The sequence below is a fragment of the Triplophysa rosa genome, linkage group LG3, assembly GCF_024868665.1.
Source record: "Triplophysa rosa linkage group LG3, Trosa_1v2, whole genome shotgun sequence".
Lineage (NCBI taxonomy): Eukaryota > Metazoa > Chordata > Actinopteri > Cypriniformes > Nemacheilidae > Triplophysa > Triplophysa rosa.
In genome coordinates this window covers 1,479,141-1,507,123 of record NC_079892.1, presented here as the reverse complement: position 1 = coordinate 1,507,123, position 27,983 = coordinate 1,479,141, and the positions used below count along the sequence as shown (strand labels likewise).

The 27,983-nt window shown below is 40.0% G+C and overlaps 1 protein-coding gene across 2 annotated transcripts; it reads left to right on the top strand.

Annotated features, from left to right (window-relative positions):
• Nucleotides 1–204: 204 nt before the first annotated feature.
• si:dkey-82f1.1 (DENN domain-containing protein 2A) lies at nt 205–27,153 on the top strand. 2 transcript variants are annotated; one of them, XM_057330162.1, is made up of 21 exons: nt 205–477; nt 12,474–12,560; nt 14,274–15,203; nt 16,305–16,432; nt 17,163–17,278; nt 18,491–18,688; nt 19,661–19,754; nt 20,237–20,287; nt 20,753–20,940; nt 21,019–21,128; nt 21,223–21,292; nt 21,490–21,567; nt 21,786–21,926; nt 22,201–22,349; nt 23,083–23,260; nt 23,545–23,586; nt 23,708–23,813; nt 23,942–24,217; nt 24,338–24,424; nt 24,632–24,759; nt 26,157–27,153. In XM_057330162.1, exons 2-21 carry the CDS (start codon nt 12,475–12,477, stop codon nt 26,166–26,168), a joined length of 3,168 nt encoding a protein of 1,055 aa, XP_057186145.1. In that variant the 5' UTR covers nt 205–477; nt 12,474; the 3' UTR covers nt 26,169–27,153. The 2 variants fall into 2 exon arrangements, with proteins under 2 accessions (XP_057186145.1, XP_057186146.1); XM_057330163.1 differs by lacking the exon at nt 24,632–24,759.
• Nucleotides 27,154–27,983: the final 830 nt, after the last annotated feature.

Sequence of the window (27,983 nt, the reverse complement as noted above, 5' to 3'; positions counted from 1 at the left end):
AAGGAAACCGTATCTGCTCCTCATCCAGACGGATGGAATTTTGGGGGCTCTGTTTGGCTTTTAAACCAGGACAGACACCCCGTCTCCGCGGCAACCAGGCATCCAATCACTCGGCCAGCTGCAGATTAGTTCAGCAGTGGGGGGTTTGGAGGGGGAGAGAGACTCCGATGGGAAAGATGAGGGGCCGGCGGGGTGGGGCGGGCAGGAAGGCAGAAACACTGGAGGAAGATAAAGTTCCCTGCAGCTGGATCCCAGTCTGACCGAGCCACCGTTCACGAGCTCACGGACGGATTGGGGAATAAACGACGACCGGCTCGCAGGAAAATCAGGACTTCGTTGCCAGAGGAGTAGGAAGAGGAAAAGTGTGAAGGAGGGATAACCGCTCGGATCATGAGAGTAGATGCCGTCTTTCCTGAGCTCGGATTTCACAAAATGAGAAACCACCGCAGTTCTGCAGAGCTCCAGCGACAGAGCGAGGTGTGTGTGTTTAACTTTGTCATTTAGTTGATGTTTAAAGTAGTCTTATTTGTTTCACACGTTCTTGGAAAGAGTCATAAATCATCATGTTTTCTTGTGTTGGAGATCATCCGTGTTTTATTTCACTGTTTCAGAACCGGGCGTAGTTTGTTCTGGTTACTTGTTCGCAGAAGTTAAGCAGCAGTGAGGAATGTGTGTTCATGGATGAGAAGATGGATGTTGCGTGAACGGAGAAGTGATTTAAGCTTGGCTTCTTTAAACATCTGAACTGAGAGAGATTCATAACAACAGCTTTGATCAAGAACCCCATAGAAACATTATTTAACAGGATAGTTAAACATTCTGTCATCATTGAGTCTCCCAAACATGTATGCGACTCTTTCTTTAGGGAAACACGACAGAAGATATTTCGAGAAATGTCTCCGTGGTTTCGTGTTCGTACAATGGAAGTCAACGGGGTTCAGTGTTGTTTGATTATCAACATTCTTTAAAATATCTTCTTTTGTGTTCTGAAGAAGAAAGAAAGTTTTATTCCCTTCCTAGAAGAGAACATGTTCTCAGAACTGTGAGCGGGAGATTCCTGTTGACTCGCTCTCGTGCTCACTGTTTCTTTCTGACTGTCTTCATGTTTTGGCTTTCGCAACAAGGGATGAAAATCCAATATGACGCATCAAACGGCCGGGTCAGCTTTCTGGTGAAGTTTGGAGAATGAAAGCAGAACTTGGAACACAGATTTTTACACTCTCTGTGAGCCGTGAATCAGTATCAGATTGATCAAAATATTTCATAAGTGAACACGCTGTAAACCTCAGTCATAAGGGGCGTCATTCATGTTTCACGAGCGGTATTAATGTTGATGTAGATTGTACTTGGCTTGATCTTCTGTGTGGTCCAGGTTGTCAGTTCTCTGTTATGGTCTGAACAGTGTGTGTGTGTGTGTGTGTGGCAAGGGTTTCTGGGTAAAAGCCTGTTTGATATTGTTGTTTATGTTGCTCTGTGACTAATGGCTTTACTCTAAATAACTGGAACAAACAGTCACGAGTTCAGATGATGAGCGGACACAGAAAGACACAAGTCAATGGGTTGCTAAGGGCTTTGGAATGGTTGTTAACGTGTTGCTATGTAGTTGCTAGGGTGTTATTATAGTTTTTTTATTCTTATTTCGTTTAATTAGTATTTTAAATTAGCTTATGTTTTTAGATTTTTGTTTTTTATGTTAGTTTTAGTTACATTTTCAGTTATTTAGTTTTATGGTTTTGTTATTTTGTAATTTATTTGTTCATTTATTTATGTTACTGTATAAGATTAATTCATTTTTATTTTAGTTACATGTTAGTTTTTAGTTTTGTTTATTATTATAGTGCTGTTAACATGCGTATTTCAGTTTACTTGTGATGCAACATTTCATTCAAATTTTTCTTCTAGTTTCATTTTTTACAATAATTTGTAGTCCGACGTTTTATTTGATTTCAATGAACGGAAACATTTTGAAAGTTTTAATTTTAGTAAGCTAAAACATCCATGGTTCTGTGTCACTTACTGTACTTACCGTCAGAGAAAAACGTCAAACTTTATTTATACGTTTTTTTTATTCTATGATAAACTCTATTCATTTTTTTAAAGTATGAGCAATACTACATCGTGCTTATATAGTGTGTGTGACATCTGTCTCTCTTATCCCGGAGATGTCATACACGTGTAAATGTGTTTTTCTCAGTCCACATGCTTCCGTGTCTCTCTGACGGAACGACAGGCACAACTTTAAACCACCTGCTGGGTTTCCTGACTGACATTCCTGTCCCGAGCTCACCGCTCCGCCGGGCCGGGTCTCCACGGCAACGGCTGCAGAATGCGCCCCGCGGCGCGTGCGAGGGAATTCGGGTGGCTCGGGGTTCTGTGTGCTCGGCAGCTTTGTGTGGAAGAGAACGGAGCACAGATGCTGTGATGACTAACCCCCTCCTCCTCCTCCTCCTCCTCCTCCTCTTCTTCTTCTTCTTTTTTATCTCTCAGTGTTTCCAGCCCCCATTGCTTACCCACTTGAGCCTGCAAGCTGACGTCTTGATCCCGTCCCCGTCAGGGTTCACTGGAGTTTCTAGTGCTGTTCCATCTCAAACTGAAGGTTTTCTGAGTTTAACAGCAGAAATGTTTGTCAAACACACTTTGGGCCGACTCTTTAACCATCATTTTAAAGTCCGGTCTTGGTTTTCAGTTTATTCTGGACAAGATCAGAACAAATGCGACCATCTGACGGACATGTAAAGCGACCAATCACAGTTCATTTAGGAGAAATGTGTGTTGTAAACTAGAATGTACATCACGGTCCCTCTTGCGTCTCTTCCAGTGTTGGGCAAGTTACTCTGAAAAAGTAATTAATTACTAGTTACTAATTACATATTCAATCGTGTAATTAGATTACTGTACAGATTACTCTCTCCAAAAAGTATTTAATTATTAATTACTTATATCCTATATAGACATATGCCCGGTTAACCAGAAATATCTATCACGTGATTTATGCACAACTTGTGAGTGCAGTACGGTAAAATGCTGCTGCATCCGAAAGCCAGAGGGCGCTCTCATGCAGAAACTCCAAATACGCATTGCAGAAGAAGACCATAACACACGTAGTAGTAGGAAATGCCTAAGGACATGTTTTTATCACTGTTCCTCAAGCCTCCTCAGGTATTTTTATGATAATAAACTATATTTATAATGATCATGTTTGACGGGTGTTGCTTTTTTAAATGCACGTTATAAGCGACTCAAACTCGCACTGCTTTTAGATCGAGTAGCATTTCTACTGATCCCAGAGCCGTGCTTCACGGATAAGCAACGCATCAATAAAAGAATCGATACCTTGCATTATCACAGCCAGCTCGGTTTCAGCAGGATTTAATGGTAACCGTGGTTAACCGGGCACATGTCTATAGTCCTATATCAACCTTGATTAGTTAAGTGATTCAAGGATAGATGTGAAACGGCACTTTTAATTCATTCAAATAAATAATATAAAACTACATAAAGTAATATTATTAAGCCACAATATGGAATATTTGGACCGCTAGATGGTGCACTTTCGAAACAACAACAAAAGGCGAAGCTAAATGACGTTTTGTAGGAGAGTGGAATTATGTCGTTTTCACCATCCAGAGGCGTGTGGAGATCGCCCATCATGTTCACGGACGAGGTAATGAATGAATTTTGTTTTATGTCATCGTAATGAATTAGCTTGCAAGAAACGTGGACTGTAATGCTACGTTAGCCCGCGACTGATATTGGACTTTGTCCTTTGATTTTGTAGCGTAATTCTACACAGTTTTACCTGTTTAAAACAGTCATACAGTCGTCGTTTAAAAAGTAAATTTGAACGAACCCACAGCATTTACAAGTAACGTTCCTGGCTAAATATTTTTGTGCGACATATGCTGTATTTCATAGGGTAACTGCATTCATAACTATTCAAATAATCTGTGCATGAGTATTTCGTGTACAATAAAAAAGTGTTGTTGCATATTGTGGCTTTAACTGACCAAATATATTACAAATGTGAGAATTATTCACCAAAGCACGTATTTTAAAGTTAGACTTTGAATATTGATGTCAATTCCACTATTACACAAAGTATTTAGTTTAACTACTTTAGAAGTAACTGTAATTAAATTACAGGAAAAATAGAGTAATCCTTAATTACTTATTAATTACTTAATAACTTAAGTAATAAGTTACTGTAATTTAGTTAAACCCAACACTGGTCACTTCAGATAAAAGCCTCTTTGATGCTGGAATGTCAAACATTTCTAGTGATCGCTTCTCACACGGAGCAGGACAGAATCCTGAATGAATGTTGCAGACGTCATCACCGCTTCAGGTCGGGTCTGCAGATTCAAACACGAGCCGAACGTCAAGAAAAGACGTGGCATGGATCAAGAAGACGGAAAGAAAGAAGCAAATAAAGGAAATGAGAAATGTGGGTGAGGCATCTAGAACAAGAGATGTTTCATCTTATTCTCCTAGCGTGGGTGGCTTGAAACACCTCTTTACCTTCTTCAAATCCGTGCTGCTTTCTTTCCTCCATTCTCTGTTTTGCACGCATCAGATCTGCAACCATTTACAGCCGGAATCAGTCGACCATCCATGAAGGCCGTTTCACATGACTCGTGTCAACGTTCCTCGGTGCGTCCGACTTGATCGAGATTGATCCGGTTTGTTTTCCAACGCGCAGTCAGTGATGTTTCTGCGTTTGTGAAAGTGATGCTGCGGAGGTGAAGTGTTATGCTCATTTAACAAGACGGGAGGAAAACTGGCAGCAGTGGTTTGGACCAACTTACAGAACATTCGACGAAATGTGCAAAATGTGATTTTCCACCCCCGGGGCCGAACCTACCAGAAAACCATGGAACTATCTGTGCCGTAATGCATTCAACCTTGTGTTTGCACAGGAACACGTTGCTTCCTTGTTTCCCGTAGCTTTTGGAGCTCGTGTATTTCTCTCATTTCATGAAGAGAAAACCACAGAAATTCCAAAGATTTTTCTTTTTATGGGAGTCGTTTGGCTTCTGTTTTTGTTCTGTTTCTTGTAACCCTTAAAACGTTTTCCAAGCAAGATGGAGGTTTTTATTATAACATTTCATTCTCTTACAGATCTGTGAAACATGGACACGATGTTTGGTGTAAACACTTTTTCTGGAGCTTGTGTTAGAACGATGTGATGTGCACTCTTAAAAACAAAGGTGCTTGAAAGGTTCTTCACAGCGATGCCATATCGAAGAACAATATTTGGTTCCACAAAGAACCATACAGTCAACGGTTCTGTAAAGGGGTCATATGTCGCAAACACGACATTTTTCTGTGTCTTTGGTGTGTTATAAGTTGCTCATGCATGTATTAAACGTGTAAAATAGCAGAAATGAAAGTGTGGGAACAAAAGAGTCATTCTATGTAAAAGCGAACGCTCACCCAGACCTGCCTGAAACACCTCGTGTAGCCACACCCCCACAAATCTACCTCAGCTGGTGGTCTGATTTGACTAAGACCGCCCAAATGTATACGCAAGTAAGGTGGGCGTACCTGTCAGTACAATTGAAGAGGAACCTGATGTTCCAAATATGGTCAGAGGCGTCACATTTCCCTCACACGCTTGTAGTATTCCACCAATCACTACGCACTGGTGAACTGGCCAATCACAGCACACCTCGCTTTTCAGAGCCATGAGCTTTGTTAAACATCAGCGCGTTTCAGAGAGGCGGAGCAAAGAGGAGATACAAACATGCACGTGTGTGGAAAATACAGTGTCTTAACCTTAAATCATGTAGACACATTACATCACATCTAAAACAAACCATAATATTCCTTTTAGCCGTGTCATATGACCCCTTTAAGGACCCATCTTTTTTTTACTTTTGTTTTTACCTTTAACCTTTTTTCGCCACAAAGAACCCTTTGTGAAACTGAAATATTAAAGGTGCTTTTTGGAACCAAAAGGTTCTGAATGGCATCGAAGCACTTTTTTAAGAGTGTGGATGATGATGACGGTCCGTGTATCTGGTCCTTTTAGATTTGGGTCTGACTGAATGCCAGATCTCCGGTTACACTTCCTGTTTTCCCTCACGCTTCTGCGGTTCTGTCCCATCATTCCCACCGGCCCCGCGCGCCTCATCGCAGACAGATTCTTACAATTCCCTGCACTATTCCCATCGGAGCGCAGCGTGGCGAGAGCTTGGGAAAGTCCTCTTCCGGAGTCTTTCTCTCTTCTCATCTTCTCTCTCTCGTTTTAACTTCAGCTCACTCTTGAAATCCACATTTCTCGAGTTTTCACGATCTCTTTAAGAATCTGAAGAAATGCATATGTTGGTTTTGTCGTTTAGATCACAATCAGATGATTTGTGACTTTATGAGGATATTTATTGGCATCTCTTTAATGTTTTCCGTTCGTTCTTTTTTTCTAGACGGCAGTGAGATTAAATGGAGGTGAAACTTACTTCTTGATCTGGTGTTTGTCTCTTATAGAGTCAGATGACAATGTTTCAGAAGATTTACCAAGAAGATACCAATATATATTAGGATAAGGATTCCAGACATTATTTGGTCTCCTTCGATGTCGGAGTTCGTGTTGAGATTTTTGTGTCTTTGAAAGTCTTTGAGACGTGGTTGAGATTTCCCGTGGAGGTCAAGAGGAGAGACACGTGTGAGGTTATTTTTCAGCCTTTCACATCCGGTCATCTCCCTCTGTGACTGACCGTCTGCAATGTCGCTCTAACACTTGTAAACAAGAACGTAACAATTTGTTGTCCTTGTTTTCTCTCTCGGGTTTTTCCGAGGGCTAAAGTGTCGAGCGGTTGCTCATGTGGTTCTGCATCCAGACCATAATGATAACTTCCACTCTTTCTCTGTGCGCAGACGACCCGAGCAAATTACACCGACCGTCCTCATCATCCTCCGTTTCCACCAGCGACATCATTAACAATGAGTTGTTTTAACGTTTTTGTAACGTTTTACAATCCAGACGCCGCAACTACAGGGCCGGGAGCTGAGATTGAAACGCAAACAATTCACAGAGGGATTATATTTAGACGACAGAAATGAACTGTTTACTGTATCCGCTCGACTTCTGTACTCATTTTGTGGTCGACTCAGATTTCTTCCTGTCTGAAGTTCAACAATGAATGTACAGTTGTGTTTGTGTTCAGGAAGACAGTAATGTAATGCTGTAATGTAGAAGTGTAGTTTTTCCTGACGTTGCCATTGTCATGATGATGTAGGTGGTTTCCAGCGCTTTGCTATGTGATTTAAAGGGACAGTTCGCCCAAAAATTAAAATGTCTTCTTTTATTCATCCACATGTCATTTTAAACCTGTATGGCTTTCTTTTTTCTGTAGAACACAAAAGAAGATATTTCGAAGAACGTTGGTAACCGTCACCCATTCACTTGCATTGGTTTTGTGTCGGGTGCCGGCGCTGTCCGGTTACCAACTTTCTTCAAAATATCTTCAAGCGAACGTTAGACTCACAAGCCGATCCACAATGAATCTGTGCTCACAGAAAAGACGCGTGCTTGTTAATGAAATATTTTGTTTATTTAATAATGCTTTTCATGTATTGTTTCAGGGCTTTGTTATTACACTCAAAGGGACAGTTCACCCAAAATTCAGTCTTCATTTATTCTCCTCATGTGTTTGTAAATCTCTATGTGAGTCTTTCTTCAGTGGAACACAAAAGAAGATATTTTGAGAAATGTCTCCGTGGTTTTGTGTTCACACAATGGAAGTCAATGGAGTTCAGAGTTGTTTGGTTATCAACATTCTTCAAAATATTTTCTGTTGTGCAGAAGAAAGAAACAAGTTTGAAATGACATGAGGGGGAATAAATGATCAAATAATTTCTAGGTGAACTCTCCCTTTAAATCCATTCCTGATGAATTCCTCAGGTCGTTGCAGAAAATGTGAATAAAGTCCAACAATTTTGTTTGCATCTGCTCATGTACAATGGGAGATTGTCTCTCTCTCTTTCTGTGTTGTGGAGAAGTGTAGCGCGTGTGATGTCATGTGTTAGTAGTGAAGCCCTGAGGGCCGCAGCGGAGTGAAGGTTTGATGAGAAGCAGCTGTGAGGAGGAGGATCTTCTCAACATCTCGCTCGCCAGCGTTCACACAGTCATCAGAAAAACATTTCTTTGGAAACTTTAGGTGTGTGAACACATGGCAAGCGTGCAGTCATGTTCCGAATGAACCGCGTAGTCTTGCTTTAGTCGTGATTACTGTCAAATATCTGTGCCATTGGTATTGAATATAACTCTTAGTTGAGGTTTGTAGTTCTAACTTGATCTCGAAGTGCTGTACGACAGTACTAGACAGCTAATATTGATGTACCTGTTATGAATAGCAAAACACATCTGCATTAGAATCGACTGCATTGGACCTTAAAGCATTTTTGCATTCTGAATTAACAGCCTGATCTCATGAATTTGCACTTTTTGTATAAAGTGAAATGATTCGAGCGAAATAGTGTTGGGTGTAACTAGTTACTAAGTAATTAGATGCTGTAATTTAATTACCTTTCCCTTGAAAAAGTAAAGTAAGGGATTACTCTTATTTTTTCTATAATTTAATTAGTTACTTCTGAAGTAATTCAACTAAATACTGTGTGTAATATATGTGTGTGCAACAGCGGAATTGACATCAAAATTGAAAGTCTAACTTTAAAATCTGTGCTTTAATGTATAATTCTCACATTTGTAATACTTTGGTCAGTTAATAATATTACTTTATGTAGTTTAATATTATTTATTTGAATGAATTAAAGAACAGCCGTTTCATGTCTATCCTTGAATCACTTAACTAATCAAGGTTGATGTAGGATATAGAAAGTAATCAGTAATAAGTAACATTACTTTTTGGAGATTGTAATTTGTACAGTAATCTAATGACACTATTGAATATGTAATAACTAGTAATTAATTACTTTTTCAGAGTAACTTGCCCAACACTGGATAACAACACATCAGGTTTAATGGCAGACATCCGAATGTAGCGTACTTCTTAAAGTAACGCAGAAATGCACGCTTGCAATGCGTTGGAGATGTAACGCTTCGCGTCGGGTGGTTCTTTGCCTCCACGTCGTGCATTAAAACCCTATAATGCACAGCTAGCTGTGGATTATCCAGTTTATACCATGGTCATTTGCCAAGTTAAAGCTTTTATTGATGTTTACAGTGTAGTTTTAGATCAAACAGGTGAAAATGAAAGTTGTTTGTCAGTTAATTTCAAATGTAATCAAACTGACTGGAGCTACCCGTGCGTTAAAGGGTTTTATTACACGGCTCATTTGAATGCTTGATTCTGATTGGTCGGTCGCGACATTCCAAGGGTTCTTATTTTCAAATAACAACCGCACAAAACTAATAACACCCTGTAACCCAGATGCTGCAAATCATTTTGAGAGGAGCAGTTTAATATTACACAAAAATGAAATATAAATATGTCTTTTAATAACATATATGACATTATATTTACAAATGATTAAACCAATTTGCCTGTTCGTGACATTTGAACGTTGTTTCTTACTTTAAAACTGAAACTAAACGGCTTTTCCTCACGGAAGGTCTGCATTCGGTAAAAATGAGCTAATAAAATATTTCAAATTCACATTTTAGGTCCAAGTAGCCGTGTAATAAGCAGGATAATGTACAAGCAGCCGGTTGTTATTGCGTAATAAGCCCCTTCAGTGTGATACAAGACCCTCCGCTTCACGTCCTGATCACACTGTCGGGGATTATTTCTGCAATAACAACCGGCTACTTGTACATTATCCCATACTTAAGGCACACCTTTCAGCCAATCAGAATCCAGTATTCAAACAAACCGTGGTATAAGAGTTCTTATCTCTGCAGTTGTGTAGTGTATGTTTCTGACCTAGTATGTAGTGATGTGGATTAGTTAGAATAGTGAAAGAGACTCAGGAAGACTGTGAGATTGTGGATTGTTCTCTATGGTCTGTGACCTGTGACGTCACACAGAAAAACAACAGCTTTGACCCGGCCTTTGTGCGTCTGACCCTGTGTTTGCATGTGTGTGTTCATGAATACGTGCTACACGCACAAGCACAAGCAGGGTTTGATAGAAATAAAAAACTTGTTTAGTTTTAGAAGAGATCTCACTAATCTCAAACGCTTCTCATCAAATTCTTCTGCAATCAAATATTGTGTGTCTGTTTATTTTTATTCTTGATTTCCCAAGTGATCTCCTACTTTTGAGTCAATCCTTCAGTTCGTAACAATGAACTTCCTGTGAACCAATCAGCTGATGGGCATCAGGTCAGGGGGCGGGGCAGGTGCCTCAGGTCATGTGGAGTCTTTTTATTGGCCGGAACAGATGGCTCACCCTCCCCGTGTCATCTGGGAAGTCGTCTTATCTCACAGGGGTCACGTTTAACAATGGTGAATGGAACAAAGACGTGGAAATGCTGAAAAGATTCAGACCTTAAAATGAAGGTTATAAACACGACCGCTTCCAAATTTACTGTTTTACAAGTCATGGATTCCACGTCTGACACATTTACGGAAAGATTTAAATCCAGCTGTCGAACGATTAATCGTGATCCATCACATCCAGAATAAAAGTTTGTGTTTACATAATATATGTCTGCGTATTGGGCGTATTCATTTTTGTATTTATAAACAAACACACACATACATGGATATATTTAAGAAAAATGATATATATATATACACACATTTAAATATGAATTAAATTATTGGTAAATATAAATAAATGCATTCAAATATTTCCTGTGTGTAGTATACAGAAAATATTTAAATACATTTATTTATATTTACCAATAATTTAATTCATATTTAAATTTATGGGCAGTTGTGGCCTAATGGTTAGAGAGTCGGACTCTTGACCAGAAGGTTGCCGGTTCGATTCCCAGGGCCGGCGGGTAACAACTGAGGTGCCCTTGAGCAAGGCACCTGACCCCTACTTGCTCCCCGGGCGCTGCAGTGATAGCTGCCCACTGCTCCGGGGGTACGTGTGTTCACTACTCTCTGGATGGGTTAAATGCAGAGGTCACATTTCGTTGCCTTGTACCTTCGTACATGTGCAATGACAATAAATTGAATCTCTAAATCTAAAATCTAAAATCTATCTAAATATATATCATTTTTCTTAAATATATCCATGTATGTGTATTTATAAAACTTAGGCACACAACACATCTATAATTCTTTTAAATCATGTGGTTTATTAAGGAGATGTCTGGTAGGAACTTTGTGAGCAGTTAGACGTTCGCCTGGCACGTTTGCACAGCGCTTACATGTTCTTCATAAAATCTAGGAATTTATATTGAAATGAGGATGTGCCGTTAGCAGTCCGTGAATCAAAGCTCAGTTACGTTCGTCCCAAACAACTTATGAATTATATTTTTTCCATCATATTATGTTTACGTTCTTTTGACAGTTTGTGAGCTAGAAAAGACTGTTACTCTATATTTAGAGTTATTGTATATATATGCATAAACTACACTTCCAAAAATTTTAGATTTTCTCTCTCTCACTCTCCAGCTACAGAGAGTAAGGGGAGTTTGATATTCCTTCACAAACATATACACCCCCCATCACACACACACACACACACAGCTGAAATCCATTATAGACTTCAGGTTAGTGGAGAGAGAAGAAAATGAGAGAATGCAAACATGAGACAGCAATGATTACAAGAAAACACCTAGATGAGAATGTAGAAAAACAAAGAGAGAGCGAGAGACATCAAGATACATAGTGAGAGAGAGAGAGAGAGAGAGAGAGAGAGCGATGGATTGATTGATTTATTTAAAAACTTGTTTGCATTATATCAAAACTTTGTTAGAACATTTATAAAATTTAGGGTGGAGAAGTGTACACTTATTCATACACAAACATAAGAGCACTCAAGACCAAAGAGTAAAACGCGTGGACGTATTAGAAAAGCAGAATTTAGGGCGTTACGTCATCTGAGTTGGTGGAAGGTTTTTACGGCCGGCTCCAGCGGTGAGGGAATGCTGGGAATGTGGTTAATCACCGAGCTCTTGCACATGTGGCGCTCGCAGAACGTGGAAACAGATGGGTCGGTTTATGCCGTACGCCTCTCATGGACATCGTCATACTTCCGCTTGGCAAAACAGAACGCATACACACACGCTTGACAATCCTCTCTGAATGTGCGGTCTAATTCATACCACCTGTACCCAAGGTCCGACAGCTCAGCGAGCTCTTTATAGGCTGGCTGATAATGAGAGACTCGTTAAACCACAGAGCAGAACGAAGTGAGGGGTCAGAGGTCACGCTGGAGTCGAGAATGCTGAACTGGATATTTTCTGTTTTGTCTCGTCGCTATTTGTTCAGAACTTTAGGAAAACTTTATAGCAGTTAGTAAACTCATTACAATATGTGTGTCTGCATTTATGATGTGTGTGTGTGTGTGTGTGTGCGTGTGTGTGTGTGTGTGTGTGTGTGTTTTCGTGTGCAGAATGCCATCTGCTAGCACCATGACAGGCGGTAGAGCTCTGCTGCTCTGTACGAACACAGAGGACTGCATCTACCAATCAGCAAACGGGTACGTATGGCCTTATCTTTAGACACGCATATTAACAAAGTTCTTGTTTTCACATTTACGACATCGCCAAACAAGACTGATGGCAGTCTAGGGTGTGTCGTGTCGGACAACACAAGTTGTGTTGAAAGTCCCAAAAATAACACAGAGAGTTGAGAACGTATGAGGTACTAGATGTAAGTCAGCCGCCATATTGGAACAGTCAAAGTTGGTCTGTGAACACTCGACCGCACTTATATAAAGGTATAAATATCTAATGTTATGTGCTGTTGTGTAGACACAAACATTACAATAGTAGTTGTTAGTTAATAGAATGTTAAAGTGAAAATCACAGAATATAGAGATGGGAGGTTTCAGAAGGACAGCAGCGATACGTATTCAGTCATTGTCTAGTCATTGAAGAAGAGCTCCTGTCTACTTGAATAGGAAAATCTCCAAACCTTTTGGCTAAACCTACATTTAAACACCATATGTCACATCTGCAATAAAATCTGACAGCTATTGTGCTATAAACTTTATTGCTTTGGCTTCTCTCAGACTTCAGAATCTAGCGCAAAAAGACGAGGCCAATGAGGCGATTGGCTGTCTGATGCCTTTCTTACAGAAGCCATTTATTTTTCCGCATCTCCTACTCCTTAAACTGTCTCTGATAAACTTTATAAACATCTCCAGATGGGCTGTCGAGGGTGATTTCAGGACAAGCTTAACTGAAAGTTACTTTTACAGAAAACTCATTAAAACCTTCGGTTCTGCCAACCCACGCTGGTTTGGAATGGCACATTGTGTTAGTACAAACCTGGAGTTTAAAGACCGTTAATAAAGTCTTTTCCGCTCTGTGATGTTTTAGAAGATCTCCAAAGTCAGATTCTGGGAAATTTTAGATTTTCATTTTTTGGGGAATCTATATTTTTAAGCTAGTTGATGGAGTGTCTTGTATTGTTTGTTCATACAGTGTCTTGTACGTTTTTTGGGTTGTTGTCTTCACTATACTCCTCTAATCTCTTGTCTCTTCTTATTCTCTTTCACTCACTTCTTTTCTTTGGGTCTGTGGAGTTTGACCTAGTTTTCGTCTTGGCTGCCTCCGGCTCTGTGAAATGAGATATGTTAGCCAGAGAGAAAAAAACATGCTAATAGAAACTTGATTTAAATATCACGTACATTTCATATTTGAGTTCATTTTGTGGAGGCTTGTTTGAGCAAGTTTTTGGGTTTCTTCTGTCTGTTTGTTTGAGGGTGGGTTTGAATCCAAAATTGAGGATTAAAGAGATGGAGGAGAAAGATGCACGTCTGTTCGTTGAACTTTGGCATGTTTGTGAAAGCTCATTCATCCCAACAGAGAAGTTTGATTTCGTTCATGACCTTCCATCCGGTGCTCTGATAGTGACCTGTGCAACACTTTCACTTTTGTGTTCTCAAAAGAAATAACACGCATCGCCTGAAAGTCCATCTGCATCTCATTTATACTTTCAAAATTTACATGTATAAAGTAATTTTCATTCGACTCACAGTTACAAGTCTAGACAAATGTTTTACAACACAATTAATACCAAAGTGGAAACTCTGTACACATCTTGGATCATTCTGCATATCGTCTAACTAACTACACTGGTTTTTGTTTCACTTTGGGCTTGTGAAACTAGTAATTCTCAAATATTTCCACGAATAAATCTTTTGAGATATCTTGAGCCTTTAACGTCTTTCTCATGATGTTTCCAGTCTCCGGTGCTGCGGGTTGAAGTTCGATCAGGCCCAATCCGTGGTGCTTCAAAGGCCGGACCTGTGTGGGGTTGGGGACAGTCTTGCATCTCTGAGAAACTTCAACCAAAGCTCAGGACATCCCATCATGCTCGCTCACAAAGGGCCCTCTAATCCTCGACCCGTCAAGAACGGTCTGGCGGACTGCACCAGGTCTCCGAGAACTCCTAAGAGCGCCGCAAGCATTCGGGACAAGATATCCCAATGGGAAGGTAAAACAGAGACCGTCGTGTCGAACCCTCAAACGACGGGACTGAAGGACGCTGAAGGTGTGAAGAAGAAGGTACAGCCGGAGATACAACGGAAAGACAGCAAGAGAGCTTTTAACTGGGAGAGACAGAACTCGGGGAAAGAAAACAGCAGCAGGTTTGGAGAATCTCAACACACTTCTGATGGACCTGAAGAGTCGATTTCCGATAAAGTCACGCTTGGAAAAGTGACTGAACCTGCTCAGGATCAAAAGTCCGTATTGACACACATTAAAAAACTTGAGCAAGCCATGAAGGAGACTCCCTCGAAATCTTCCTTGGGGATGCCTGGGAATTATTTCTGCCCTAGCTTCAAGGAGGGGCAGGAGGAGGCAGAGAGGAGGGCGACGGAACCCATCTTCGGGACTCGGGACGTGTCGAGACCCGGCAGCCGTCGAGGTCGCGACCCGGAGAACTTCTACAGTGAACCTGGAGCTCCTTCAATTAACCCTCTACCCAAACCTCAAAGAACCTTCCAGCATCACACGCAGACATTTAGCCCCGCAGCCAAGCAAAGTACCGTCAAGGGTCGAAGGAATCTTCCCCCATTACCCTCCATTCCTCCTCCACCCCTCCCGTCCTGTCCTCCACCTCCGGGAGTCTGTCGGAGGCCATCAGGACGGACTCGAGATAGTAACAACAGGTAAGAAGACTGATAATTGATCAGGTAAAACGGAATCTGTGGTCACATGACGGCTGACAGGTTCTGGTTTGTATGTGTGAATCTCTTATCTAAATCTCTTATCATTCCGTGTCAACTCAACCAGTGGTCTTTGGCTAAAAATGTTGAATTATAAAGCTTTTTCTGGAGAAATAAATACTTAAATGAAAAAGCAAGTCTGAATATTTAATGCTTTGGACGAATATTTATTGAGTGATCCATTATTTTGAAGATATGACGTTTTTAACCTACAATTCGAAGCCAAGTTGCAGGGTGTAAAAACTGACTTTATAAACATGTCAGCATTATGATTTTATTTTTACACACAGAATGGCAGATATTTTAATAGAAGCTGTTGGTGTTAATAACCTTTGTTTCATGGCATGCCAATGGTGACAGTTCAAATATCAGGAAGAAGCACTTTTTGTGTCCTTTTTCCAAAGTTTGCATGCCTGTAACTCAAGAAGTCTTACAGATATCGTAATATCCTTTTAGATTCTGCTTTTTAATAAATGTGTCTTTTGGTATTTCCATTTATAAGACCCTATATGGTACAACATCAGAGATATGAAGGTCACAATTTGGATCCATGCCCAAATTGTGGAATTGTACCCATTGTCAATGATGGAAAACCAAAAGTACTTTATTTAGTAATAAAAAATAAACATTCAAAATGTGCAAAAACACAGTAGGAAAAAGACATAACGACCAATTATGTTGATTAAATTCTGCTACCAATCTTTTTTTTTATTGTCTTGCACACTTGTGTCACTTGCTGTTGTCATTTAGATAATGATGATTTACATTAAGCGCCTCTTGTGAGTCATATAAGTGATTGTGAGTTTCTTACAAGTGTCATGTTTGTCACATGAATCTTAATTTTCCACAATATTCATGATATTCTCGTTATATGGTTACAACATTAAGCCCCCAGCCCTACCAGTGACCTCTCGATCTGATTCAGTTTGAACCGCTTATATCTCTCAAACTCCATCCAGCAGGTTCTTCAATTTCCTGAGCACACGATCAGATCTTGGTTTTTCTCTTTACTTCGTGTTTTGTTTGTGTTTGTTGACTCTTCAGGAAATCGTACGAGTTTGAAGATCTTCTACAGATGGGAGCAGACGGTTGTCGAGCGGATGAGTACGAGCTCTCGAAGCTAGGCCTCACACGCACTTTATCAGAAGAGAACGTCTACGAGGACATCTTAGGTAACGCAACACCCTATTGCTAGACTGGAGCTTTAAACTTTAATAAGGATGAAATTGAGTGGAGACATCACAGACGTGTTTGCTCTCTGGCTCACCCTCACCGGTGGCCCGCTGTGTTTGGGTTACCCCACATCAGACTGCTCTTAAATACAGTCTGCTCCATCATAATTATGATTTGCTTTCATTTGTGTTATTGGTGGTACAACAGCTTTTCAAGGGCATACTGTGCCAGTACGTACTGAATGTGAATAAGTAGCCACCTGTCGGCCGTTAAAACACTACGTTCTATATAGTATGAGTGGGTGTAGTAGGAACAGATTTCAGACATACTGCGTCCGCCATGTTTTATGGTCATGTGACCCGTATGCTCTTTGACCCATGACGAATAAACGAAAACCTTCACGTGAGCGTTGATAAAAACATCATTTAGTCAGGAGAAACTCATTTATTGCCACTTACATTAAAAACGGACGTCCGCCTTCAAGTTTTCCGCTATATTTACTTTTGAAATGTGACCGTTGCTCAGCTCCCGTGGCATCATGGGATAGATAAGTGTCCATCCGATCCACACTCACCGATCTCGGCGGAAGCAGTAGGATAAGCATCTGCCAAATGCTTAAATGTAAAAAATCATCTCGCGCTCGCTCACGCCGTTAAATTGCCAGACAGCGGTTTTATCATTGAAATCTAATCTGTTTGTCATTATTTTTCTTTGCGTTTGTTTTTAAAGACCCTCCCTCGAAAGAGAACCCGTACGAAGACATAGAAGTGAAAGGTCGATGTCTGTGGAGTAAATATCCTGATCCTTCAGCGCCGTCCTCTCCTGTTCCCGACACCCCGTCTAAGGTATTCATGTTCTCCTCATCAACCTGACATCCATGTTTCACGATTCATAGAAATAATTCACACATTTTAGTCCCCCTCATGTTGTTCCAGACTTCACGTTTTTCCTCTGAAATTGACTTCGTGTTTAATTCAGTAATGTTTGAAAAGCGATCTTTGAAATCGTTTGATAGCCACAGAAGTTTATTATCTTATTATTAAGATATTCATTTATACATAGCAGGGCTGTGCGAAATTCAGAATTTCAGAATTGAATTCAATTAAATGAATGAATTTGAATTGACTCCACCCTACAGGATGTTGAATTGAATTCATTGCATTCAGAGAAATTCATTCTTATCACATATCAGTGAGAATGTGATGCTTTTAACACCGTTTTCTTCCTATTGGAAGTACAGACACTAACATTAAGCATACATTCCCTTCATGTCCCTTACAGAAAAGACACACGAAATTCACATGTGCAAAAAACACATGTGATCACATGTGAAACGTGTGTTTTTGGAACATTTTGGTGTGAATTCCATGTGAATTCCCACGTGAAACCCATGGGATAACATGTAAAAACCCATGGGATAACATATGCGACATGTCTCCACATGTGATCACATGTTCTTCACGTCACCACGTTGCACATGTCATCCCATGGGTTTTTACATGTTATCCCAGGGTTTCACATGGGAATTGGAATTCACACCAAAATGTTCCAAAAACACACATTTCACATGTGATCACACGTGTTTTTTGCACATGTTAAACACATGTTGTATGCATGTGATCACATGCGAAAAACGTGAAATTCATGTGTCTTTTCTGTAAGGGGTTGAATAAGTAGCAATATCTTCATTTTGAAGTGCTATCCTATCATTTTCCACAATTTAAAAGGTATTACAACTTGAATGATCTGTTTTATAAAGTATGTTTTAATGTTAATTTGTGGTAAAAAAAATAGGCCTATTTACTATAATAAAGTATTGTGTACATAAAGTCCATACAATAATATCTGTATGAAATTCATGTTGTAATCATATGTAATATATACTGTAAAGCTTCATCGTTAAATACACCTTAATTATGTATCATGAATTTCTTTGAATTTTATGGAATTCCAATTCTACTTCCTGTTTGCAATCTCAATTCAATTCTGAATTTTGTACAACCCTGATATATAGATGTATAATAAATTGTGTGTGAATGATTTCTTCTGAATGACAGCTCTCGTCCAAGTCCGGTTTCTTCAGACAGAACTCTGAGCGACGGAGCTTCAAACTGCTGGAACTGCGGAAGACCGGCAGAGACGGAGGTGTGGCGTCTCCACCACGGGTCAGTCCTCCATCAACACCCAGCAGCCCTGATGACACCCCGTGCCTGTCGGGTGACCCCTATAACCGCAGACGCAGAAAGATTCCAAAGGTAAAACTTTATTGTAAAATAAAATAAGCGCAAAGTAAAATAAAAATTGCTGTTGAATTTTTGATCAAATTTTAAACGCGAATGGTTTTTTTATATCATCAGAATTATCGTCACATGACAGCACAGTTTGTGCGAGATAAAACATGTTTGCTATGTAAGGGATAATGTACAGGCCGCCGGTTGTTATCGCAGAAGTAAGTGTGTCTTGTATCACGATAACAGCCGGCTGCTTGTACATTATCCCGCTACAAACTGGACATGAAATGTGAATGTGAAATATTTTATTAGCTCATTTTTACCGAATGCAGACCTTCCGCGAGGAAAAGCTGTTTACTTTCGTTCAAATGTCACAAACAGGCAGTTTGGTTTAATCATTTGTACATATAATGTCATATATGTTATTAAAAGACATATATTCAATTTGTCAAAAAAAAAACTGTCAAAATGATTTGCTGCATCCGGGTTAGCGTGTGTTATGAGTTATTAGTTTTGAGCGGTTGTTATCTGGGAATAACAAATCTGCAAAAGTCGCGACTGGCCAATCAGAATCAAGCATTCCAACGAGCCGCGTAATAACATGATATAGTGTGTAACGCTAGAATAACAATTATTTTAAAGTGATTTCATCTATTTTTTAAGTTCTAAGTTATACATAAGCGTTAAACATTTATTTGCATTCGATTTTCAGACTTGAATGTGAATGTTTTGTCTTACTGCTTTTGCAAAACCTCTCTCACATGTTGAAAAAACGCTGGTTGAGTAACGTCCAGTGGACGTAATCCTGAATGAAGCAGTGATTTATGTGCTGAGTGTTGGGCTTTCGTCCACCGCTAATAAAAATACAAAAATATGAGACGGACGGACGGACGAGACACCTCACAGTCATCTGAAGTGCGGAGGGAAAAGTCATTTCCTTCTGTGGAGATGTTGGAACGGCGGCTGTAGTGATGAAGACTGTTTTTATTCCGACAGATGGTGCAGAAGATCAACGGCGTCTTTGAAGCCCGTCGGGGGAAGAAGAGAATGAAACGGGTCTCGCAGTCCACCGAGTCCAGTTCAGGACGAGGTTACAAACTCAATTCACACCTAGCGTACTCGATTCAAACTACCAATGAATAATCATGATGACTTTATAGAAGTCAAGATTGTCTTTTCATAATAAACACACTAAAAATCACAAACCAAGACCATCGGCGCCCAGGAACCGAACTCTCCGTTTTTTGTTGTGTTGTGGGCGCTCTTACATTTCAAAACTTGTTCTTTGTGGTGGTGTGAATTTTTCTCTTAATGTTAAAGTGCACGTGGAGTCGGCTGTAAGTCCCTTACACGTGCATTGCATTGTGGGATATCCTGTGCCCTCGCCACATGTGTGTCCACTTAACTTTATGGACATGTTTATAGTTTCGGGTCAGTTGCGTTTGACCCATTTTCCAGGGATGATTGAATAACGTGACTTTATAAGATACACGTGTGCATCAAAGCCTAAAATATGATCCTTCGTCCACTGCTTCTCGATGATGTCTCATCTCTGGCTCTTCTTTCACACAGTGACGGATGAGAACAGCGAGTCTGAAAGTGACACGGAGGAGAAACTGAAGGGTGAGAACACGATTCTAAAGCCTTGAGGGAATAAAACCCAGAGGAAAATGTTATTGCTCAGATGTTTCTCTTTTAGAGCTCAGGAGATTTGATGGAGTTTCATTTAAGTATCAATTTAGTCTCAGATGTTTCTCCTAAAAATGAGATTGTTGAAGAGTCTGGAGGTGTGAATGAATGTAGATTGTAGATGAGAAATGTGATGAGAAGTGTTTGAGTTGATATTGAGATCTTCAATAATATCGACTTTTGATTCCACACGAGACAAATCTGAGCTCAGGTTGACTCATTGTTGACGTCTCTTCTCAAACTCTAACGACACACACATTTGTGACAATCACGACTCTTTTTCTCACCAGAAATATCTGAGACACAATTGAGACTTCCATCTGCTCTCCATTTAATCTCATCGATGTCTGTGAGAAATAATTGAGATATCGTTGAGTCTCTTTCTCTTCTCTCTTTCAGCTCACAGTCAGAGGCTGGTGTCGGTTCAGTCTATGTTACGGCAGACCGGTCGATATCGTACTCTGGAGCGAGACCTGATGGAGCTTCAGGAGAGAAAGTTGTTTGAGTATTTTCTAGTCGTGGCTCTTCATAAGACCAAAGCAGGCGTGCCGTATCTACCTGAAGTCGCGCAGCAGTTTCCTCTCAAGGTAAACTCGCACAACTGCTGTTTTGTGGTCGCGTCACGACGTTAACAGTGAAAAGATCTGGTTTCTTGCCGTCTTCAGTTGGAGCGCAGTTTTAAGTTCATGCGGGAGGCTGAAGATCAGCTGAAGGTCATACCGCAGTTCTGTTTCCCCGATGCTAAAGACTGGGCACCCGTGGACAGTTTTCCCAGGTATCAGAGACCCGCCCCGGGTTCACCGTCTCGCAGATGTTGCACATTTGTTGTAATCGTAGCAGTGAAACAGAGTTGACTCTTTTCTGTTTAGTGAGACCTTCTCGTTTGTCTTAACCGGAGAAGATGGAAGTCGGAGGTTCGGTTACTGTCGGCGTTTACTGGTGAGCTTGTGTTGCAAATATTCATTGAATCTCACTGTCAGTTATTATTATGCAAAGCAACAGAGTGCATTTATAACAGGGTTGACAGGATCTTTGAGGTTAAACAGCACCTTTAAACCTGTCTGTCTATCTGTGTCTTATGTGTGTGTGTTTGTGTGTTTGTATGTGTGTGTGTGTGTGTGTGTGTGTTGTAACAGCCCAGTGGTAAAGGGAGGCGTCTACCTGAAGTCTACTGTATAGTGAGCAGACTGGGCTGTTTCGATCTCTTCTCTAAGGTATTTCACTTCAATTTAACACACTTCAAGCGTAGTGTGCAAATGTTTGTTTTGTGTGTTTGTAGCGTGTGTTTTACTGTGTGCGCGTGCATAAAAGCCATCACTAATATCTCTGAAATGTTTGAGAACAGATCAAGTAACAGGGTTGATGTTTTCGGCTCTCTCAGTTTCACTACACGGTCATGTATGAAGTGCGCGTGTGTTTTCTGCGGGTTTAGATTCTGGACGAGGTTGAGAAGAGACGAGCCATCTCTCCAGCGCTGGTCCAGCCGTTCATGAGAGGAATCATGGAAGCTCCGTTCCCAGCGCCGGGCAGAACCATCAGCATCAAGAACTTTCTGCCGGGCTCAGGAACAGAGGTGACTTTACCCGTGATGACAAACGTTGTCTTTCTTCATTCAGTGGTCAACACTATAGAATTTTATATATCGTTATTTTAATAAATAAATCTTCAACTTTATATCAAGACTCCACTGGTTCAACTTGGTAAATTGGTCAAAGAAACTCTTAAAAAAACATATAACACCAAACAGGATGACCTTCGCAAGTGAGCAGAAGTCGTTTATAAACCTTTCACTTTCAAGTTTAAAGAAGAAAAATAATCGTAGTTTCTCTCGCTCTCATGTTCGGCAGGTGATCGAGTTGTGTCGTCCGTCAGATTCCCGTCTGGAACACGTGGATTTTGAGTGTTTGTTTTCTTCTCTCAGTCTGCGTTTGCTTCTGCGAGTGTTTGCGTCTCTTCTGCTGGAGCGGCGGGTCATCTTCACCGCTGACAAACTCAGGTGACAACTACATACATGTCAGGTTTAGAATACTTAAAAACACGACCCGATGTGTTTGTGCAGCAAGGAAGTAAAGATGGGAGTGTGCGACATGAATCACTGAGAAGAGAGTTCTTGAAGGACCGCACACGTGTGTCGGAGCGTGAACAGATATGACACGGCCGGAGTTGAACTGTATTTCACGCTGCTGTGTTTTTCAGTCGCCTGGGGAACAAAAGTCAACCCCGGTATTTTTAATCTCTGGAAAAAGCAGTGTTGAGACGAGTCTTCACATAAAGCTCATGTTGAGCAATCCTGCTGCGTGTCCATATCTCCTCCTACAGGAAGTGACATCACAGATGATTCAACAAATGTATTATTTTTTATTTCTGTTTTTAGTAGGGATTACATTTACACTGCAAAAATGGTTGTTAGAGAATAAGAAATAAAACAACTATATATATATATATATATATATATATATAATACATTAAGGTTTGAAACTAGCCGGGGGAAACAAATCTGTGCAAAATCTATGAGATCTTTTAGAGCCAGATGATATATTGAATATTAGATATTATACAAAAAATGAATTTGTGAATATTGATGAACATTTTTATTTAATTTTTTGAATGTATCATCTAAAAATATGTAAACATCAGTAATAAATAAATGATTCTTCTTTGCTGCCATCTTCTGGTGGAAATGTGTAAGTACAGAACTGCGTCATACTCATTTCTCTCTCTCTCTGTAGCACTCTCTCTAAATGTTGTCATGCCATTGTGGCTTTGCTCTACCCGTTCACGTGGCAACACACCTACATCCCCGTTCTGCCGCCCTCCATGTTGGACATCGTCTGTACGCCGACCCCCTTCATCGTCGGGCTGTTATCAAACTCTCTGTCCCGTCTGAAAGAGCTTCCTTTAGAAGAGGTGACACACACTGAGTATTTCCCACAATGCACTGCACATCTCACAAGCTCTCTGCATTGTTTGGCCTCATTATACCACTTCATTATTTCTCATCTGGGAAGGAACTGAAGACGATAAAGTTCAGGAAGTGCTGTTTCGGATAAAACACAGAGCAGAGGCCGGACACATTTCTAATAGTTCACCCTGAGCACTTCCTGTCAGGTGGACGGCCCGCGACCTCTGACCTCTGCACAATAGCTGCTTCAGGAGGAAATGACATCACTCTCTCCTCTGTTCTCTTTCAGGTCCTGGTGGTTGACCTCGGCAGCAGTCGTTTCCTGCGGCAGGTATGATACTCCGCTGATAGAGTTGGGCGGTTAGCGGTTAGCTGGATGGTTTTTGGAGGTTAAGACTTCTTGTCAAATAATCTTGATCGTTATTTTTATTTGTTGTTTTTTTCTGCTTCAGATGGACGATGAAGACTCTATTCTTCCTCACAAACTTCAGGCCGCTCTGGAACATGTTCTAGAACAGCGAAAAGAACTCGCCTGGGATGTTGCAGATCCTCCAAACGGTGAGTTACCGACCGCAAATCTACATGTTTTTCTAATTAAAGGACAGTCACGTTGCGAGCAATGGCAGAAATATAACACAACAAATGTACACGACATGAAAACAACACCTTCATTTCGTTGTCAACAGAAGCGTGTTCTCTGAGCACCGTGGTGTCGGAGGCGTTCGTGCGGTTCTTCGTGGAGATCGTGGGTCATTATCCTCTCTTCATGGGCGGCAGCGACCGCGATGAAGAATCTTCCGCCTCGTCTTCCTCCTCCCCGACTCCTTCAGCGTTCCAGCGCGAGGCGTTCCGCAAGGCCGTGTCCTCCAAGAGTCTGAGGAGATTTCTGGAGGTGTTCATGGAAACGCAGATGTTCACAGGGTTTATGCAGGAGAGAGAGTTCCGGAGGCAGGGCCTGAAAGGTGTGGACATCACTCGGGGTCTAATAACATTACGTTTATTCAACCCATAGTAGTTTGTGTTTTTTATTTGAATAATAAGTATGGTTTAGTATTTCAAAGGCTTTCTCTCTTGTCAAACAGGTTTATTTGAGATACGGGCACAGGACTATCTGGATTCTCTACCAGGCGGTGAACATCGAGGCGTCAACAAGTTCCTCAAAGGTTTAGGTAAATCTCATCTCCAGATCTGATGGAGAATGACATCATTGTACACATGCACGTTTTCTGGATATGTGGGCTAGCCTGATGACTGAGACTGAAGCTGTGTCTGAATTCGCCCCCTGTCTCCTATATAGTGCACTGTCCACCATTTTGTAGTGTTGTCCGAATTCTGAGTAAACAACTCATTCCCTACATTTGTTCACTCTTTTTTAGCCACAATGCATTCTGATTCTGAGCATACACCCGATGTACACTCGCTCACTCATATTTCCCATGATACAACGCGAATCAACCGTCTGATTGGAATCAGCTGGAGGAGAGTGACCGTTAATGCCACCAATGTACGTTTATACACTTGCGTTTGTTCTTGTTGACAGTTATTTTCTACTTTTTGAGAATAAACAGATTAAATGTTATATATAGCAGTGTTTTATTTTAAATTATGAAGTAATTTTATCAAACGTAATAAATGTAATAGTAAATAAACGTGGTTTTGTTCTCTTTATTAAAAACTAATATAAGAAACGTGACAAATAATGTAAAAATTAACTTTACCATTTTACAAAACAATCCATGAAGCCACACAGGTGTAATATAAGCGTTATGACGAATGTGCGCGACAGTCTGTCAGATATATTACGTCAGTGTCCGAAATCCTTCACTCATTTTCATTCACTTCTTCCCCATATAGTGGACTGTTTAGCATTCGCGATATAGGGTATAGTGAGCGAATTCAGACGCAGCTTGAGATCATTTTCATAGAATTTTCATTTTTTGGGTGAAATATCCATTTAAATTCCGCATGCTCTCAGTTTGGAAATTGACTAATTGGCCGGATGCAACTTCATCTTTTTTTAACTCAATATATGACTCGACTGTCTAAACATTGATACATAAAATCGAATAAATATAAACAAAATGTATTTATTGTAGTTATCAAATATTTTAAAAGCCTTATATTTTTTAATTTGTAGTTTTCACGTTAATTTAAGTGTGATTTTATGCAATGTGCCTTAATCGTTTTATTGTTCATTTATTTTTGTTTCAGTTTTAGTTTTTTTCCAGTTAATAATTTTTTTGTGCATCATCCAAAATACATTTTAGTTTATTTCTAAGACAACATTTTTAAATTGTTTAGTTTGAGTTTTTCAAATAACATTTTGGCTCATATTTTTATATTTGATTCAAATTTACAGAAATCTTTGAATAGTTTGTATAATAACCCTGTTGAGGTAATCTGAGCATACTATTTTAAATGGTTAACTGATCGAAAACTATGGAATTCTCTTCCCTCTGAGATAAGAAATGCAGAATCTCTTAATATTTTTAAATCCTCTCTTAAAACTTACTTTTTTAGGGTAGCTTTTATGTGAGATATGTGAGTGCCTTGTTTTTATTTATATTTGCTTTGTATCATTTGTTTAGTGAAATTGCTTGTTTCTCTTTTTGTTTTTATCTGATTGTTATTGATTTCTAGTATATGTTGAATTTTTGTCCCTCTATTTTTGCTTATGTGAAGCGCTTTGAGATGCTACTTTTAAAGGCGCTATATAAAATAAAGTTATTATTATTATACTGTTGATTCAAGTGTAGTATGCATTATTGTAGTGTGAAGTACATACTACTCTATGTAGTAAGCCGGTATTCAGTTTCAAACCCAGTAATAAACTCGTCTGCCTATGTTTTGGTTGAAATTTTAACCTACAATTCTTTGTCTGCCTCCCTCTCTATTTCTCAGGACACAAGATGAAATTCCTGTCCAAAAGGTGAAAGCGTTTGTTAGACTCACACACACCAAAATAACAGACCAAAACGCAGGACGCACGACAGAGACCCGAGAGAATGTGAGGACCAGCATCACCGTCAAGTGAAGAAAAAACTGAGAATGTTAAACGTCCCGATCGGATGCGGTGGAGTCCGTTCTAGAGATGAACTCTTCTGTGTGTATGCTGTACTTCTTTCTCTTGTCTTCTACATTTCAGACGTCATTATGAGATAGAGTACAGCTTCTTCTGCAGCAGGAGGCTATACGTTAATTTATATTCTTTTTTAGAAATATAAAGATTTCCTTTGTAAAACTATGTTTCCTTTGAATTTAAATCAAAGCAAAAAGTAATTGATGATGTTAGTTTGTTAAAGACTATTTATCGTGGCATATTACAAGCTTGAGGTTTTCGACCACTTTGAGTTTCCGAGAAACACGGCACTGGGATTTATTGATGGAAGTTTTGTTCTGGATTAGAGAAGGGGAAGATCTGCAGGATCTGTTCTAGAATTCACGAGCACAGCGTTACAGCGTTAAAAAAAGTTCTTGATTTAAACCAGAACAAAACTTGAGATTGGAGATGTTCTCTATGTAATGTCATTTCAGGAACACCACTAGAGTTACATCGAAACGATCTTTTTAAATAAAGACATTTCTGTCAGATCTGATCCGACTCTTCAGTGTTTCACTGCTGTAAATAACAGAACTCTGCATGTGTACAGCTGGGGATGAAACGCTCGTAGTGGAGAGTAAAACTGTGTTTTATCCGCAGTGCGAGTATTCTAGAATGGTGCTTTACTCTGGCATTTTTGCAGGAGATTGTGTTTCATTTACCTCAATCTGTACATTTTGAACCAATTTGTATTTTATACAACCAATTTGGGTATTCTAATGGTTTATCTATGTAATATGGTGCAAAATTATTTAAAATATAAATGTTAATAAAATTTGAGAATGGCCAAGCAAATGATCAGCAAAACGTTCATGGTCATCTGTCTAAACGGACTAATTCGTGACGTGAGTGCGTTTGTTTGTTCTTATAGTGTCCTGTAGAGGTCTCCAAACCTGCGCAAAAAATACAACACGAAACCTGTTGAACGCTTTTTATCAGATACACACTGTACGGCAACAAAATATACACAATTATGTGTGATGTCATGACGGGGATATTGGCATTGCATCTTTTCAACAAGATTTTTTTTACCTGAAGCAGAGCATATTAATGTGGAAATAAATAAACGGTTGGGGCTATTAACTGTTTAATGAATAACTTCTTGTTGTGAGGGGTTGATGTGATAGAAATGCTTTAATTTGACACAATTCAATGTTGTTCCTTGAAGCGCCGATTGCTGTAAAATTAATCTTAAAAGCAGTAACATCGCTACTGCAGTCAACCACGGTATTTGTGGTAAAACACAGGTAATTCGAATTATTGTAGTGGTTTTGGAAAGCAGCTTTACACAAAGCACGTCGTAGAATATGCAGACAAATAGGCTACATTACGTAAATACGTAAAAAAAATACAGATTTTTGCAAATCTTTCATAGTGTGTACACAGCTTATTATGTATGCGGTTGTGGTTGTTTTAACTCTGTTAATAACACAAAACTGGAGTCAGTGTCTGTTATTGTCAATCAGAATCTCTTTCTGGGACATGAATCTTATTTCCTTTTTCCTCTTCGGACCCTCCCCTCGCGCACCACCCGTATTCTCTCTCTCTCTCTCTCACTCTCTCTCTCCCTCGCTCCCCCCCCCTCTCTCCGCGTTATACTGCAGCCAATTCCTGAAATTCCAGCTTTC